The sequence below is a fragment of the Lynx rufus genome, unplaced genomic scaffold, assembly GCF_022079265.1.
Source record: "Lynx rufus isolate CCGP_SWC_20201006 ecotype Redwood Valley unplaced genomic scaffold, mLynRuf1.p SCAF_17, whole genome shotgun sequence".
Lineage (NCBI taxonomy): Eukaryota > Metazoa > Chordata > Mammalia > Carnivora > Felidae > Lynx > Lynx rufus.
In genome coordinates, this window is record NW_025814831.1 from 3,840,164 (window position 1) to 3,857,281 (window position 17,118).

Below are 17,118 nucleotides of genomic sequence, written 5' to 3' on the forward strand. Positions count from 1 at the left end.
TCAACCGCCGCCAACTTTTTTTCTTTTTTAAAAATGTTTATTTAATTTTGAGAGAGAGACAGACACAGCGGGAGTGGGGGAGGGGCAGAGAGAGAGGGAGACACAGAGTCCGAAGCGGGCCCCAGGCTCAGAGCCGTCAGCACAGAGCCCCACGCGGGGCTCGAACCCACCAACTGCGAGATCATGACCTGAGCCGAAGTCGGCCGCTTAACCCACCGAGCCACCCAGGTGCCCCCAACCGCCACCAGCTTTATGAACTCACGCACCTCAATTTGGTCCCAAGCATAAGATCATCCTACGTTAGAAAAGAAATGCCGCTCAGGGACAGCTACAGGCTAAAAACAAGAGGCATCCCTGGCTGTGCCCACAGGGTGCCATTCTGGGGGATTTAGACACTCAGAGGCCCCAAGGCCCAGTGCAAAACCCCACCACGTCTGAGGGCGGGGCTCTGGTTGGGTGCAAAGTGGAGGGTGCAGAAAATGGTTTTCTTTCATATTTTATTACATCAATGGCTTGAAAATTTTTATTTAACCTCAGCAAATATTAGAAATAGAAAAATGAATTCTGCAGAATTTCACAAATAAATTTTTCAGTCTCCACTAACAAATGTTATCATTCAATGGCTAAGCAATTATAATGCTATGAACATTCACCACAATGAATGTGCTGATATAGAAAACAGGCAGAGAGAGACATTAAAATATTACTTACAACAGCATTATTACAACATATTTTCTTTAAAATTCCAACGTGGATTTTATCACTTCAAAAGATATACAGCATTTCCATTATATTTGCAAACTTAACCTTATACATCTTTTAAAATCTTGAAAAATTTTTAAGCAATCTAAAAGCACTTAGCAAAGTTGATAGGTCTACATAATGGAATACTATCCACTCCAGTATAAACTTTAGTTCTCGGAGGTGACTGTAAACACGCATCATCACACAACATGCATAGACTACACTGACCTTCCTTCTGGATTGTAACATTGCTGCAACTGTGCTTCACTACCGTGAGGGGAGAGCCGCGGGGACCCGGGGAGTGGCAGAGAGAGGATTTGTTCCCGAGCATTGCGCGAGATCACTAGGTTCAGATCGGCTAACTACCTTGAGTCCACTCGCAGCAAAGTTTCACTGGGTACTGAAAGCGGACTCCCGGGTCACTAGGCTCGGACACGGGCTGGACGAGAGCAGAAGCGAGGCTCTCGTCGGGAGTGGGCTCCGTCTTTCCTTTGCTCCGCGAAGCAGGGATCCAGTTAGTGTAATGCACTGTGTGGCTTAGTTTTGGTACGCAAGTATACCAATAGTACATCTGATATTTAGAAAGACAAAAATAGGGCGTAGTTGAAATTTAAAGTGACGATGAGCACACTCAGAGTGGCGTGTGATGTCTGAGGGAACTTTTACACACGGGAGACGACTCCGTAATTAGCCCGTAAAACGCAGCAACGTTTTCGGTTGCGCGTTTTCATCAGAGAGGTGTGCGACTATCGAAGGGTCTCACGGGTTACAAACTACCAAAGACCCTTCTGAGGAAGTGGTGTCCTGGTGGGCACAGATGTGCTGAGGCCACACAGTGGGTATGTGGTCAGCACGACGGAGGCCTGTACTTGCTGGGCAACAGAGCTACGTTACAGGACCGGTCACTGTTTCGGACCAGTCAGCACAATATTCAAGTAACAAGGTGTTTAAATGGATAAGTGAAAACGATTTTTTCCTAACGCCTTACACACCTACATAAAATTAAATAAAACAAACTTTTAATGCATATGCAATACAATTTATATCTTTCAGGATTTCTAAACTAAAAGTTAAACTATCATTTGCTTCAATGGTACTATATTTTGCACAATAACTTATACTTAGGAGAAATTTCCCACAAAAATATATATATAATTATGACATTCACATTGATCGTTTTTAAGAAGACAAAGCTTAAGTGAACATTGCATCCGAAGCAGCTGTCACTGTGGACCCTTACACATCCAAACACGACCTGCTATGCACCGAAGTCTTGATATGTTAAAAAGGGGGCTTCACATAAATAAGATCAATCACTCGGCTTTTAAAGCGAAGTAATTTCTTGCATTTACAACATCGTCGCAAAGACAGTGTAATGGAACGTCTGAAGCACAACGCTACCTTAGGCATGAAACTACAAGGGGGCCAGGCAAAGACAACCACCTTTCTAATCTTTCCAACCTCAGGCGAATGAGAATGCTATGCCTGTGCTCCGTGGAGGGACCAGAACCAGGCCGCTGTGGTCCGCCAAGCCGGAGCAGCGACCCTTCGGGACGGGGGACCGCTCGGTGCCCGGCGGCACGTAAGGGCACGGGACAAGACACACGGGGGCCCGCCACGCTTCCGAGGAAGCGCCAGCGAGCCAGTGAGCACTGCCAGAGGGGACCAGCTCTCCAGGCAAACGGCCCGGGTGTGCAGAGAGGGACAGGCCTCCGACCTACGGGCAGAATGAGACCCCTGCCGCTGCCCTGTTATGAGGAAGGAGGCCCCGAGAAGCAGCACAGGGAACCCTCGGCCTCGCTTCTCGCCCAGTGTCCCCTCGAAGCGATGTGCAAACTGCAGGCCGCCTCCTCTCCATGTTCGCCCTGCCACCTCCCAAAGCCAGAGCAGGCTCACACCCCGCGTCGTTCCTAAGTGTCACTGCGCTGCCCGCGCCAGCCTCCTCTCATGCCGTTCACACGCTCTTACCTGACCCACGGACACCCCGGGAAGGGACAAGATGACGAAGTCAGGAGAGTCCCACTTCACTCCCCTTGAGAATGACCTTTCTCCGGATTTCTAAAAATGTACAATTCCAAAGTCTAGGTTTCTAGCTGACCCTCTTCCTAAAGAGACAGTCAGCTGACCTTAGGGAAAAAAAAAAAAAAAGGGAAAAAGCAAGGTGCTTGGGAGTCAAAACACATCAAATTTTAATTGCATATTTTAAATTCTTACGAATTCTGTTTGTGCCTTAAAGCATCTGCATTTTTTCTTTCTTTTTGGTATTGAAAGCAGGAAAAGTGTTTCAATGACGCAAAACTACGGCGACACAAAAGCTCCTTCAACATATTTAGTGCGGGCTGCACGGACCGCGGGCGGGACACAGGGGACGCGAGAGGGCAGTGTGAGGTCTGTCCCTCAGCCCTGCAGCAGGTCCACAGTCCAGTACGAGATTTAAGTGATTCTGGAAATCTCAGAACATTTATGAGAAATATTTACTTGTTCCCAGTCCAACCGAAAGGCATCACAGACCACTTTCGCACACTCCTTCTTTCCGTCTTGGTCTTACTAGAGCCAACCAACGGGTCACTTCTCTGTCCTGTACTATGACAGTAAAAGAGGGAGGATGGAGCTGATCACATCAGCACATGAAGGACAAAAGGCTGTACGGGGTGACACGGCGTACCAGCAGGATGGGGAACACACAGCGTGTGGCTCTATAAAGCCATCACCCGCCATTCTAATCCCCTGTATGGAGCTAACCTGACATTTAAAATCTGCACTCTGTCAGAATCTGCAGCAATTTCTCCCCTGTCTCCTAATCTCAGTGATGTTCTCTTTGGCAAGCAATAAACTTTAAAGAAGAAGTAAGACACTAAAACAGAAAACGGGCCGATAACGTGGTTTGCCAAAAGGAGAAGGCACCAATTCCAAATGCACGAGCACCAGGTGCAGTGGTGTGGACCGCGTCTCTTGGAGCCGGATGGCGGGGTGGGGGGTGGGGGGGGCCGGGAAAGACAGAGCGGCACCTGTCCCGGGATTCCAGTGCTGAAAGCTGAAGGCAGAAAGTGTTGAGTCCACATTCCCTCTAAGCCGATGTCCAAGGACAGTTGCTGTGAATGAGCTTTCTACCAGCTGGGAAGGGAGAAGGGTGAGATCTGAGCCAGCTAAATTTACAAACCATAATTACACCCGATGTCTGGGGAGACGGGAGCTGTCTCGGGACGTTTGGCACGACGAAGGTTATAACGCAGTCTGCCAGCATCCTGCGATTTCCAAAGAAGCATGATATCGCTTAGGTGGACGCCTCAGAAAAGAACAAGAGAAACTTTCTAAAAGGCCGACAGGTCACAGTCACTCTGAAAATTACACGATGCGCGAGGTGGAACCGCAGGCCATGCAGGAGCAGAGTCGTGCCTTCCAAGTCGACTACCTGTTTGAAGCTGCTGACTGGGCAGAGCTGCCACGGGTGGGGCTCAGGAACTCCGACTGGGGAGGGGTCCCCGGGGTCACGGGAGGCGTGCGGGCCACGAGACTCCGCCAGCGCCGGGGCAGAGCGTGAGATGCGGCGGGACTCTCTGGGGAGCGGCGCCAGCGTGGAGGAACGAGCACAGGATTAAGGCAGATGCAGCACAGGACTGGAAGTGTACGCCTTTTTTGGTAATAGCTGCTTGTCCACAGAGATGTGACGCAGATGGCTAGGTGATGGCGTGTGATACCTGATATCCTGGATAACACAGGCGTCCATACCAAGTGCTCAAAGCCGGCAGTTTCTCAGGAAGCAGATGCATATCTGACGTCTAGCACAGAAGCAGCCTGAGGAGAGGAGAAGGAAGAAGGACGGAAGCATCAGAGCGCAGGTGAACAACTCAAGCCGCTACCTCTGGCGGACCCGAGAGGGCAGGAAGGTGTGGGCCCGCCCGGCTGTCCCGCAAACCCAGGGCCCTGCGGGCTCTCAGCACGGGGCCCGAGGAGGGGGCGGCAGGCGGCAGGCGGCACGAGGGAGGCCTCTACAGCCAGGAGTCTCGGGCTCAGATCCTGGCTCTGCCGCTTTCTAGACGTGTATCCTTGGCGGAGGGATTGCTTTTTCAGTTTCAGCTTCCTTGTCCCCAGAATGCGCACAGTAACGACCCCCACTCCGCAGGATGACGTAAAATCCCTGGGCCGACAGTAGCACTCGGGGCCGACCGCCCTGGCTGGAGGGGGTGCCGTGGCACGGGGCCCATTCAACCAACAGCCCCTGGCCCCTGCTGGGACGCGGGGACACACGGGAGAGTGAACACACGGGAGAGTGAAGGCGGCAGGGTCCTCTATAAAAGCCTCAAAGGCATTTCTTAACTGCACTCCCAAGCGCCCCAAGTATCTTACTCAGTGCTCACTGCTACCCTCATGATGTCCTTTTTTTAAAAACGTTGAAAAATTTTTTTAGGTTTATTTATTTTGAGAGAGAGAGAGAGAGAGTGAGCGAGCGGGGGGGAGGGGCAGAGAGTGACAAAGAACTGCAGGCAGGCTCTGCACCATCAGCACAGAGCCCAACATGGGGCTTAAAACTCATAAACCGTGAGCTCAGGACCTGCGCCCAAACCAGGCAGGCGTCAGACGCTTAACCGACTGAGCCACCCAGGCGCCCCTTGATGTCCTACTGCTGGGGGAACCACTGGGCTATAAACCCCAATCTGAAAACAGCTGTTCCTTCGATTGACGTCGTAACCGATGAGAACGGTTGGCCGGGTCAGGGGCTTTGTGTTCATTCTGTAACTGTGAGTGAGACTCACCTCCAAGCCGGTCATGGTCCGCATCCCCTCACCCGCACACACATCCACCCCTCGCCGGGAACGGCATCCTTGTCCACCTCAGAGAACTCGGAATCTCAAAAGCTCAAAACCCTCGGGCCGCCTGCCCTTTCTCAGCCCCGAAGGAAACAGCCTACAGCCAACAGTTACGTTACCAGAACTTCTGGCAGTTCTCAAGGCCTCCTCCCTCTTGGTGCCGCATAAAATCTGAGGGCAGAGGGGCGGGCAGGACGCCAGCAGACATCTCTCTCAGCTGCTGGATTCCACAGGACACACAAGAATGAGGAGGCCAATTTCTGGGCACTGATTGGACGATTAACCAGGCCTCTTACAAGTCCCCCCGGGACACAGAACAGTAGCTGGTCCTTACAGATTCATTTCCTTTTGCAAACTAACGTATGGAGAACAGAAAAGCAGGGCGGTGGAGCGGGAAAGCGGGTACTATAGGGGGCATAAAAGGGACCAAAAAAAGGGAAATGAACTGGGGGGGGAGGGGGTGGAAATGGCTGAAGAGGGTGAGAATGTTTACAGACAAGATAAATGTTGTCCGCTAAGGACGAGTCAGGCGATGCCGCCAGTTCTGCGGAGAAGGCTGGGGAAACAGATGCGTGGAAGATGGACCACCAAGGCAAAACAAAGGCATGCCTGTGGTGGGAGGCCAGTCATGGCTGGGCCAATGCTACCACAGACCGGGCAGAGAATGACCGGGCTATTTTCATGTGCGATCGACATGGTAAGTGGACCGTGAAGAATGGCCTTCTGGACTTTGTCAGAAAAAAAAGTAACTGTGAGTGAACGAAGCAGACATAAGAAAAGTAAGGAAAGTATATGCACAAGAACTGAGAGCCTGTCCCGTTGGTGGTGACCCTTGGTCCCAAATTTATGACCGTATTTTTAGGCTTACCCCTGCCAACACCTGCTTTGATAAAATCTGGAGAGTTTCCTATGATTTCTGCTTCCTGGCTCTAAAGCTGGAGAACATACATGGAAGAAAGCTTTCATTCCGGCAAATTCTAATGTTCCTTCCTTCATAATTCTCATCTTCTCAATGCTTCCTAAATTGAGTCCAGGACTTCAGAGAGGTTAATCTGTTGCTAAAGGGGCAACAAGCACCGGGACAAACATCACTGCTGAGAGATAAAAACTTCTGCTTGTAAGCCGTTATGTTCCGGGGTCTCAGGCTCGGGGGAACCACTCACATTGTTAATAATATGAATTTTGCTATAAATGTTATCAACAGTCCAAAGATTTTCTGGCACAAAGCTCTAAAGAGCCCAACCCGCTGGGTGCGTCACGTTGGGCGGGGGGTCTCCCTCGTGAGGCACTCTGTGCTCGGCTCAAGAGGGGGATTCTGGGCTGCTTCTACAGCCAGACCCTTGGAGCAAAGGGGGGAGAACAGACAGTACTAAATAGGTAATTTCAAATCACTCCCGCATGGTTTGGGGGAGCCTCTGATGAGAAGATTTTCCCGGAAAGCTCAACTAATCCTTAAAATTCCGTGTCTGTGAACAAACTCACACCAAAGTGATTGGCAATTAACTCTTACCTCTGCCCGGCCCCCTCCTCCTCTCTGTGGGAGTGGGGGTAAATACGTGGCAGGGCAGGCCAGGCTGCACGGGGAAGTGGCAGGTGACCCCGTCACAGGAAGCAGGGAGGTAGCAGACGGGTCTGTGCAGCCTCGGTAACCTCGTGCCTAATCTCTGCTGAGTAGGCGATGAGATCGGTATAGCTAACCTGGAGATTGCCAGAATGTCGGCCACCAGCCTGGAAGCTCCGGCCAAACACAGGACCCAGAACTGTCTCCATCAATACTTCAACCTGTTAGCCCCGACAGCATCAAAGCCTGGACGACTTGGGACGCAGGAGCTCCTGGCTGGCTAGCCAAGCCGATTCACCAGTAAGGTCATTAACCTCCCACTGAGATGACAACACATTTTCGATACCGAGCTTCACCGACACTGCTCACGGCACTTCCAACTTACCGTTTTATGGCTGAGTTCTTACAGGACCTAAGGAAACTTTGGTAATGTGCAATATTTTGTGGCTGGAGAAAACCAGGATGGAACTAGGAATCTGTACAGGAATTAAAATGTGAGCAATATACCTAGTGACCAAAACTAACTGGTGTCAACACACATATTGAGGTTTTTATAGGTAAAAGTCAAGTCACTGACAGAGCTGAGAGCTAAAAATATTTCTCCAGCTGAGAAAGGCCATCAAAGAAGAAACTGAATATGGAGCATGAACCTGGCAGAGATCCTACTGTTTCAGATTTACCTCGTCTTCCTCTTCAGGCATCTTGATAGAATTATCTGGGGACTTGATAGGTTTCTGGCTACTGGGCCCATTGGTCTCTTCCTTCCCATGTTCTGCCTCCCATTCTTGTAAAACTTCATCTATGTTGAAGCGGCGTCGATAGTTTACAAAAAAGTTTTTCACTTGTACCACTGATTTGTTCCCAATCACATCTGAGATCGCCTGAAAATCTCGGCCGTATTTCCTGATGGCTAAGGATGTAAGAGAGCACTGTTTTTCAATACAGGATTAAAAACAACTTTTAAAACCCCACACAACTGAGCCTTACCCCCCTTCCTTTAGATCCAGATAAGAAAACACATGGAGCTTTTAACTGCAGGCACGATCTTAATGTATTATACAGTGGAAAAAGCAGCAACCTAGATCTGTTTCGTAGATGACTGATCCAAGAAGGCCAGTATGACCCTGTCATCCAGAAACCTGCACCTCCAGTCACGTATCCCAAGACGACTGATGTCACCCAGCCGGCACCCGGTGGACTTTGTGCATTCTTTTCCGGGTCCCTAGGACTAGAAGAGCTCCAACCATAAAACTCTTAACATTCAGTCTGCTGCTTTCAGGATTGTATACTTTCTGACCATTCAGAAGCCGACACGCTCCTAAGAGCGTGTTTCAACACAAGTGGTGCCACGGGAGTGGGGTGGGGCATGACTCTTCCTAAAGGCACCTTCGGCCCCAAGCCCCTTACTAGGAGGACCCCCGTACCTTGTACTGCGAGAAGCTGCTCTTCCGTGGTCCAGCGTGCGTTACACTTCTGAGCGACCTGCACACCCAGAGGAGCCGTATGAGCATAACGCAGTTACAGGCGAGGGCATCCTCGTCAGACTTAATGAACCTTATTTTTTTCTTACAATTTCTCAGAATACCAGAATTTCAACGTCAATTGGGTTTATAAAGATTGTGTCTATAACTTTCTTTCTATGGGATGTATACTGGAGATACATTATAGAAATATTAAATTCTTTTTTTTTTAATGCTTATTTATTTTTGAGAGAGAGAGAGAGAGAGAGAGAGAGAGAGAGGATGGGAAGGAGGGAGACAGAGAATCCAAAGCAGGCTGAGCTGTCAGCAGAAAACTGGATGCGGGGCTTGAACCCATGAACCGGGAGACCATGACCCGAGCCCAAGTCCGAAGCTCCACTGACTGAGCCCCCCAGGCCCCCCAATATTAAATTCTTAAACACATGAAACTTGGGTATGACTTCTAAGGTGATGGTCAATATAGTCCTACCTCTGGAAGCCGATACGGTTCTATTCCACCGTCAAGTTTTTCTTTAAGAGCACTGTTCGTCTGTTTAATATTCTGAATCTGAAAGAAAGGAAATTTTTAAATTTTAAAAATGAACAACTTTTGTAAAGGTATGAAAAGAAAACAGAACTAAAAAAAAAAAAATAAGAGAAAAAACCAAGAGCAAAGAAGTTCCTAATCTATATGGTAACCAAAATTCGAGGTCGCTATAGTATCCCTTCAGAGCATCTACCGAGATTCTTTAACGGACTTGCTTAGGGCAGCAGACAAGGGACAACAGGAAGGAGGGCATGGTGGCTAAAAGGCTCCTGCGTGCCCAGCCCTAATTCACACCTTGAGAACATGTCACCCCGAGCGGCGGAACCCACATCTGAAGCCTGACACACAAGACCAGGCCATGGCTGGCTTCCCGCCACGCGGACCGAGCGGAAGCAGCCGAGAGGCAGTGCTCTGCAGGCCGGCAGGTGCACCTCCTGGGGCCCGGCGCGGTCCGCCCAAGCACCCCCTGCGCAGGAGCCCACAGGGCGGCCTTCTTTAACGAGGAGAAAGCAGAAAGCAGCGTGTTACCTTCCCACAGCCTAATTTTGGCCAACTGTAATTCTTCACTTTCTCACAAATTAGATCTTTTCCACGTGACCGTATTGCTTCAACGCACCTAATCTTTCACTGCCTCTAAGTAATCGAAAGAAAGACATGAACAATACCAACCACTGAATTGATCCACCGGACAATCCGCTGGACTTGCGCACGGACTCCTGAAGGAGCTGGGCCTGGGAACGGGCTCCCTCTCAGCTCCACGTGCAGGGGCACCTCCGTGCCAAGGACCAGGGGGGCATCAACCCTAGGGTTTTTCATTTCTAAATAATCCCATGGGCAAAAAAGCAAGCAAGGGGAGGATCAGGTTCATTTTCCCAAATAAAACATCAGAGACACTCCGGAGCAGAAGGTGCCCTCAAAAGCAGCAACCTTATTAAGGCAAACAAAGAAAAAGCAGGACTTTGAGAGGTGGGGGATGGTGGTGAAGGACACAGCCTCACAGACCCTTTAATAATTCTCTCCTCCTTGAACAATCTTTTCCTACTTAGACTCAAATTTCATTTTCAAGTACTTACACTTCACAGAATTCCAATTTTGCATTTCCTTTCCTGGGTTCACTTCTTCTGAAAGGTTTAAAGGGGGGTGGAGATGTACAGGGGACTGGCGGCCCCGTGAGTAGGACCAGCACTCTAGGGACGAGGAAGTGACCCTGTCTGCCACTAGTAAGGACCTTAAAGCCTGCCAGACACACGGCCCACGCCAAGTGAGAACACAGAGACGACTGAAAAGAAAAATAAAGGAAATGTGCATAAAATCTGCTCTATAGTAAAACCAAAACTGAAGACCTTGGTTTTCTGAAATTTGCTTTAGTTTATTTTTGAAAAGGTACAAGTCAGAAGAAAATAAACTGGTACCAGAAATTCACCCACAGTAAGCTCTTGGGAAAGTAACACCCAATTCTCAGACCGGCACCGTGTCACAGAACGCTCTCTGACGCGACGTCACGCTGAAGCCGTGCCATCCGACACGACGGCCACCGCCCGCAGCTTGCTACTAAGCACCTGGTATGTGGCTGATGCAGCTAAGGAACTGAACTTCTCATTTCTTCTACTTTAATCCAAACTTAAATGTAAATAACCACACGTGTCTACTGGCTACCCCGTCCAACAGCACGGTCTCAAGACTCCTGCCCAGAGCTCTCAGGTACCAACCACCCGTAAAATGCTGCAAGGGCATGTTCAAGGCTATGTTCATAATTCAAGGTTATATTCAGTGACATAAACTTGTGACAGAGAATTAACAAATTCTCAAAAGAATCAGCTATCCAGAATACTACATGCCTCCCAGCATTCCGGTTACTATGTCGTTCTATTCATTCTGCCTGGTTGTTTACACAGGTAAGAAATGGGGTATATATTGCATTGTGAGTAAGTAATACACATTTCCTAAGGAGACCAACCTATTCACCACATGCATTTTCTCTCTGAAATTGATAAAGAAGCAGAGATTACGTAAGTGACTATACAGAATACCTGCAAATTCTTAACTAAAAGTTAGCTCTAAATTCTCATTAACCTTCACCTCTCTTCCTAATGCATTTTCCTTATTAGAAATACTCAGTGTTTATGACTAAGAACAGGGTTTGGTTACCATCGTGCCAGCTGGAAAGGAAGCCAGAGTGGCAACAAGCTGGATAAAAAATAGGATAGAAAGGGGCGCCTGGGTGGCTCAGTCGGTGGAACGTCTTTGGCTCACGTCATGATCTCAAGGCTTGTAAGTTCCAGCCCCACGTCTGGCTCTGTGCTGACAGCTGGGTGCCTGGAGTCTGCTTCAGATTCTGTGTCCCTCTCTCTCGGCCCCTCCCCTGCTCGTGCTCTGCCTCTCTGTCTCAAAAATAAACATTAAATTTATTTTATTTTTTAATTATTTTTTATTTAAAATAAATTTTTTTTAACATTTATTCATTTTTTGGGAGACAGAGAGACAGCACAAGCAGGGGAGGGGCAGAGAGAGGGGGAGACCCAGAATCCCAAGCAAGTTCCAGGCTCTGAGCTATCAGCACAGAGCCTGATGTGGGGCTTGAACTCATGAAACGTGAGCTCATGTCCTGAGCCGAAGTCAGACGCTTCACCGACTGAGCCACCCAGGCGCCCCTAAATTTTTTTTTAATAAAATTAAAAAAAAAAAAAAATTTTAAAACATTAAAAAATTTTAAAGTGACCAGCATTTAAAGAAAAAAACAAAATAGCAGTCAAGTTCGCCTGGTGCCTTACCTAGCGACTTTTTTTTTCCTACTTTCCTGTGTGACCCTTTCATTCTCTACTCAGAAAGACCCAGCGCAACAGGCACTGGCCGCCGGCTAATCTAAGAGCTGTCTGCCCCTAGCCCCCTTCTGGCATCTTCGACAGAGGCTGGTGGTCCTCCTCGGGGCTAGGAGGAGCCGTTTTGCAAAGCTGCAGCAGGCAGAGAGGACAGGAGTTCCCGAGAAGGTAAAAAGCTTTTCCTGCTGGAAGGACGGGAGGGTCGGCCCCGCCTCCGGCCCCTCTCCATTGGCCCCCAGTGCAGACGCGAAGGCCACAAAATAGCTTTGGAAGCTTCCAACGGGAGCCAACAAGCGAGATGAAAAGCAGGTTACGCTAAGAATGGTGGAGGAGAAAATGCAAAAGAATCCGGGTCTGTCACAACACCGTGAACAAACGGACTAATGCCCGGAGCCACCGATGCTGGGATTTCTTGCTATTTGATAAAAATAAATCCTCAATTGTTTAAGCTGCTATCAGTCAGGTTTTCTGCTATTTTCATGTGAACCCTTCCCTGGGACACCACCACATGTGGAAGCATCCAGATAAAATGGCCATCTGTGAGTCGACAAGTGCACTCGGCAGCAACCCCGACAGGCTGTGAGGGGGGCAGGCGACCTGTCTCCTCTGTTAGCGATGAACCGAAGCCCCTCTATTCCACGTGATTCTCAGTAGCTACTTTCAAATAAAAAAGTCCTGCTCCTGACTCTGGCCGTGAAACCAAAGACAGTTCTATCTATTGTACTGCGAAGTCAGTAACACCTGCGTGCAAGAAGGGCCTCATTTTCTCTGCTCAAAAGATTAACATCGACCAGTGAGCGTCAGGAGTCCGCTGGGCACAGGGGGAGACAGTCCCCTCCAGGAGGAAGGAGGACGAAGATGCGGGTGGGGGCTCCGGGCCCCGTTCAGAGAGCCCCTCCAGCACAAACAGAGCTTAAAACACTCCCTCTCTCGCGCGCGCGCTCTCTCTCTCTCTCTCTCTCTCTCTCTCTCTCTCTCTCTCTCTCTCGCAGCCCTCAGACAGCCTGTAAGATCAGGCAGGCAAGGATTAATCTCCTCATTTGAAAAGAGGCCCAGAAAGATTAAGTGACTCTCCCAAGATTAGGGTGCAACTGCGCCAGCAGCCAAGCGTAGGAGCCAATCCTCTGACTGCTCGGGGAACACTTGGTCCTGCTGTGAGCTGTCCCCCGCCCCGAGCTGCCAGACCAGGGCACAGACCCCTCCTCTCATCTGGGAAAGGACTGCCGGCCTCCAGTTTAACCTTCTAAGGAACCAACAAATCAACAAATCAAAAGCAGCAAAAACTACAAGTAAACCATCAGTCCACAATTTGCCTCAAATTCCAGAGACAGAAGGATGGGGGAGGGGCAGGGCACTAACGAAGGGACAAGAGTCAGCTGGCTACTCCGCTGAATTTGCAGTTTCAATGTACCGCGTAATGACGAGCCGTTCCCCATACCAGGGCAAATAATCAGAAAAGGATTATCATAAAGTAGCAAATATCCAGGGAGAACTCTGACAAAGCCCCAAACACAGAGGCGGCAGAACACGGAGAGAATGACAGATCTGTGCTGCTAGGGGAGGGATCACGTTCACGAATCACAGGGGTGGCTGTCTAGTTTAATGTTAATTCTCTATTTTGATCTAGAGATTCAATACAATTCCAATAAAAATTCTAGCAGAATTATTTTTCTGGACACCAAGAAGGTTAACCTACATTTTCTATGGAAACACAAAGGGCCAGGAGAGACAATCTTGGAGGACCTATCACCTGGCCCAGACACTCAGGTTTGTAAGGCCCCTGTAATTGAGGCAGGATGGTGCCAGTGAAGACGGACAAACACACCAAAGTCACAACAGACCATACACATACAGACGCTGCATTTGAAACAAAGATCCCCATCACTGCAGTGGGAAAAGGATCGTTTTTGTTTTCGTTTTTTTTCCAATAAACAGCCCTGTTAACCAGATAGCCACGTGAAAAACAAAATGAATATCCACCCTACATGTAACAGCATACACAGAAAAACATTTCCAGATAGACGGAAGATCAAAATGTAAAGGCAAACAACACTTAGGACAGCATGGGAGAATATCTTCATACTCTTAGTAAAGGTTCTTACCAAAACTGAAAAGAGCACTAACTACAAAAGAAAAGAATGAGAAACTAGACTACCTTAAAATTAAGAACTTCTGTTCATCAAAAGGTGAGCCTCAGAATGGGAAAGGGGAAGTAATTTTGACCCACCCCCGGCGGGGGGGAGGGCGGTAATACTTTGGCAAGGCCTGACGACATTTCTGTTGTCACACCTGATGGGGCAAGGTCACAACCGCTGGCATCTAGAGGCCAGAGATGCTGCTTAACATCTCACAATGCACAGGACACTCACAACGAGGAATTCTCCGGGCCCAAATGTCAACAGTGCAACAGTTAGTAAGCCCTAATGCAGGCCAACCAAACCTCACGTAAATTGGCAGCCCACCACGGAAAACTGTTTGGCACTATTCTAGAAAATGCTGGACACAGGCATACTCTGTAATTCCACTCTTAGGTGTACATGCAACAGAGATGCATACATAATACAGCAAGAGTCAAAGAAACATCCACGTCGGTATTAACTGGTCAACGGCCCCAAACGGGAAGCAACCCAAATGTCTAGTAATAGTACAGTGGATAAGTTTTAGGATATTTATACAACAATGAGAAAGGACGACCTGGATGGATCTCATATGTTGAACGATGCTGGGCATAAAAGAAACTACATCATATGACTTTGTTTATATAAAATCCAAAATGAATAAAAATAATGTCTGGTTTAAAACGTCAGACCAGTGGCCACCAACTGGAAGGAGGTGGGTAATGAGTGAGATGGGCACTAGTGAAGCCTGGGAGGCAAGGCTGAGTCCCCTCGGGGCAGCAACTAAAATGGGAAATGAGGGACAGCTGGGTGGCTCAGTCGGTTAAGCGTCCGACTTCGGCTCAGGTCATGATCTCACCGTTCATGAGTTGGAGCCCCGCGTCGGGCTCTGTGCTGACAGCTCGGAGCCTGGAGCCTGTTTCAGAGTCTGTGTCTCCCTCTCTCTGCCCCTCCCCTGCTCACTCTTGTTTCCCTCTCAAAAAAATGTAAGTAAATAAATAAACATAAAAAAAATGTAATAAAAGGAGACATGAATGGGGCTTGGGAGGCTGCAGTTCATCTCTTGATCCAGATGGTGGCCGTGTGGTGGGTGTGTTCACACTGAAAATTCACCCAGACACATATACACACTGTGTGTGTGTGTGTGTGTGTGTGTGTGTGTGTATTAAAGATATACATATATACCTTTAGTTTCAAAGTCAATTTAAGAAACATCAATGTGGGCATGCCTGGGCGGCTCAGTCAGTTAAGTGACTTCAGCTCAGGTCACGATCTCACTGTTCCTGAGTTTAAGCCCCATGTCAGGTTCTGTGCTGACCACTCAGGGTCTGGCGCCTGATTCAGATTCTATGTCTGTCTCCCTCTCTCTCTCTGGCCCTTCCCTGCTCACTTGCTCGCTCTCTCTTTCTGTCTCAAGAATGAATAAACATTAAAAAAAAATAAAAAAATTTTAAAAAAGAAAGAAATATCAATGGATCAGTACCTAAGTCTTCGGTCCAGTTCCTTAGAAATAAAATGCCCTTCAGAGGCTTGTGGAAAGAGGACACTCAGGTGTGAGGAACACACAGGGACCCCTGAGCGTCAGTGAGCCCCGACCCGCGGTACCTGCCGCTTGATGGAGACCAACTCCATGTCTAGCTGCCTTAGCACCGTGGTGGCCGCAGTGGCGTTGGCAGAAACAGCCTCCACGTCTTCTTGAGAAAGAAACATTCCTTTCGGAGGTTTCCTTTTTGCTCGATTTTTAGCTTGCGTACTATGTTTCTCCTTTTTGATCTGAGGAACTGTCTCCGTAGGGGGCACCTGCATGGTACACAGATTTGAAAAATGAGACTCCAAAACATGAAAATGCCAGATGAACAGTAATACGCCTACTTTCCTAACGTGGCTCTAAACAATCTGACAGATACCATGCCGTACCGTAATTACCATCGACAAACTAACAGGCAGTTAACAGAAACACTGGCCATTGAATGTTGGCTGAATCCACTGCCCTCCTATATAAACACAACCTTTTTCTATCACTCTGAGCCTCTGGCAAGAAGCGTTCCGAGCTTCCTGCAGCAATACAGGAAGAAAAGAGATCCGTCTTCTCTTCTGGCGTGCTTTGTGTATGTGAATGGTGAGCTCCTTTATCCTAACAGTTCTTGGCCAAACAGACGGACTTAGGGCCACGGAAAGATAAAAGGAAAAAATGATTCAGCACATACATAAAACCCATTTAAATTCTTTAACTCTATACGGAAGTTTATAAAAAATATAAACTTCCACATGTAACTATGTTTTTCATATACCCTCCTTTTGGATGACACTTAACTTTTAGGGCAACTGTATAATTTGCTTCAAGAACATATGCTGTCGTTTGATAATGCATGACTGCTGCTAATTTTTTTAAGTGCTTTCTCTAAAACTGAAACGTCTGGAAATGAAATGCAGTAAAATCTTGGCAAGGAAAGGATACTGTCCTGATAACAATTTTCAGAAGTTTTTGTAACAGTTCATAATCTCATCTTGTTAGTGTATTAACATTTGCTGATGAAGCCGAGAATATGTGCAGGTTTTCTGCTTCCTATCTTAAAACACTGACATAAATCGACCCTGCAGACTACGACGGCACCAGTACGTTCTTGCACAGGTGGTAACAGACAGTACATAAAAATGTTAGTAGGCAATAAAATACATCTCGTCTGTAACAGCGCTATGCTGTTTAGCAGAGATCACCTACTGACCACGTGCCTGTTTTCACAACATTTTAGTACTGAAAGAAACTTAAGATGTAAGTCATTTTTCTCTTTTAATCAGGAATCGTGCTACATAAGACTTACGGAAGTTAAATCAAGCCTTTCCCCTTTCATTTAAAATGTTCCCCTGAAGAAGCTAATAGATAATGATGTATCAAGACAAAGCTTCTTAACTGTAGGTACAATTTGGTTTCCCAAAGAGTCTAACTTAGCTAACCCTGAAAATGATCTTGTTATTTGGGGATTCGTATAAATCTAGCTGGAGGGCCATCCAGAAAGAATGATCAGTTTTCAGTTTGGTGACACATAGCCTACCAAATGAAG

The 17,118-nt window shown here is 48.0% G+C and overlaps 1 protein-coding gene across 1 annotated transcript in view; it reads right to left on the minus strand.

The window, feature by feature from the left end:
• Positions 1-535: 535 nt before the first annotated feature.
• Positions 536-17,118, minus strand: part of RCOR1 (REST corepressor 1) — a 129,154-nt gene continuing 112,571 nt past the window's right edge. The window contains exons 8-12 of the mRNA XM_047080041.1: positions 15,662-15,856; positions 9,064-9,141; positions 8,538-8,595; positions 7,794-8,023; positions 536-4,539 (exon numbers count right to left, since the gene is read on the minus strand). Of these exons, the coding sequence (XP_046935997.1) occupies positions 4,498-4,539; positions 7,794-8,023; positions 8,538-8,595; positions 9,064-9,141; positions 15,662-15,856 (603 nt within the window). The 3' untranslated portion in view covers positions 536-4,497. The remainder of the gene's footprint in view (positions 4,540-7,793; positions 8,024-8,537; positions 8,596-9,063; positions 9,142-15,661; positions 15,857-17,118) is intronic.